The sequence below is a fragment of the Lucilia sericata genome, unplaced genomic scaffold (genome assembly GCF_015586225.1).
Source record: "Lucilia sericata isolate MDLA Ls3-8-SP2 unplaced genomic scaffold, ASM1558622v1 Contig002206F_arrow, whole genome shotgun sequence".
Lineage (NCBI taxonomy): Eukaryota > Metazoa > Arthropoda > Insecta > Diptera > Calliphoridae > Lucilia > Lucilia sericata.
Window position 1 is genome coordinate 31,178 of NW_023996037.1, and position 1,317 is coordinate 32,494.

General features: G+C 23.7%; 1 protein-coding gene across 1 annotated transcript; it reads right to left on the reverse strand.

Annotated features, from left to right (window-relative positions):
* Window positions 1-467: 467 nt before the first annotated feature.
* Window positions 468-1,057, reverse strand: LOC119613590. The gene is made up of 3 exons (XM_037969615.1): window positions 896-1,057; window positions 701-824; window positions 468-640 (listed from the first exon to the last, which is right to left on the reverse strand). Exons 1-3 carry the CDS (start codon window positions 993-995, stop codon window positions 520-522), a joined length of 345 nt encoding a protein of 114 aa, XP_037825543.1. The 5' UTR covers window positions 996-1,057; the 3' UTR covers window positions 468-519.
* Window positions 1,058-1,317: the final 260 nt, after the last annotated feature.

The following is a 1,317-nucleotide window of genomic DNA, read 5'->3' on the forward strand; positions in this document are numbered from 1 at the left end:
AAAAAGTAGTTTTTTACAGAAAAATGTATTTATAACAGTTTTTTCTAATAAAAAATTTATATATAACAGTTTTTTTAAAGTGTATGTATAACAGTTATTTTCTACAGAAACATTTCTGTATAACAGTTTTTTCTATAAAATTTATATATAACAGTTGTTTTCTACAGAAAAATGTGTTTATAACAGTTTATTATAATAAAAAAATTTATGTATAACAGTTTTTTTAATAAAAAGTGTATGTATAACAGTTCTTTTTAACAAGAAATTTATGTATAACAGTTTTTCTATAAAATAAATTTGTGTAGTAGTTTTTTCTATAAAGTATTTTTGTGTATAACAGTTTTTTCTATAAAGTAAAATTGTGTATAACACTTTTTCTATAAAAAACCTCTGTATTATAGTTTGAAAAAACATTCTTTTTGTAATGAAAAATATGTGTATAACAGTTTTCTATTAAAATATTTGTGTTCTACCAATATTTATTTTTATTATTTCAAAAAATCTATTCACTTAACAACTTTACAAAATATGATTATAATTCCAACATTCAATTTCTCTTTCACAACATTGAGGATATTGTAGAGAAGGATCCAGTAGATGAGCTAATTTGCAATTAGGCGGCACAGTTTGCAAAGGACAACTGTAAAAACAAACATATAATATTAACCAAACATAAACTTTAAAACAAAATTCCTCACACCTTTTTAATTCCACAATAGAATTTTTACCACAAATTATAAGACCACACTGAACAAATGGATCTTTCATTGATGCCATTTCAGGTAAAATTGTTTCAGCATCAATGACACAATTTCCGGGATACCCTTTAAATTTAAAACATATAAAACCTAAAATTTATCCACTTGAAAAGAAAAATATTTATTTTATTTATTACTCGCATCTTTAAAGGATCCATATATCCGGCTTGTCCAAATCTCCGATACAAATAAACTTGAGAAAATAATACAATAAACACAAACAAGTCGAAATATCATCTTTACACTTGAACAATTCGAATAAAACTGATAATCGTATTTTATGTTTTTCTTTGCCCATTCTTCTTTTTTATTTCTTTTTGGCTCTCGTTGTTGTTGTAGCTTTAAATGTATCTAAATGATAAAATTTTATTTACGTTTTGTTGTTTTTAGATTTTTTTTCATGCTTCCTAGAGGTTTTCTTCTTATCTTGATTTGAACTGTCAGTCAAAGTAACACATTTTGAACTCTGACATAAAATTTTGATTCTTTTCGTTTTTGACAGAAAATAAAATAAATAAATCTGATTGTTTAACATCTGCTTAGGATTTATCAATTTATT

What these genes read in the sequence shown, in the direction of transcription:
- LOC119613590 (XM_037969615.1), bottom strand. Translation starts at nt 995, where the DNA reads ATGATATTTCGACTTGTTTGTGTTTATTGTATTATTTTCTCAAGTTTA. An exon ending in TGGATCCTTTAAAGATGCGA is followed by an intron (nt 825 to 895) that starts GTAATAAATAAA and finishes TTAAATTTAAAG; the next exon opens with GGTATCCCGGAAATTGTGTC. An exon ending in TCTATTGTGGAATTAAAAAG is followed by an intron (nt 641 to 700) that starts GTGTGAGGAATT and finishes TTGTTTTTACAG; the next exon opens with TTGTCCTTTGCAAACTGTGC.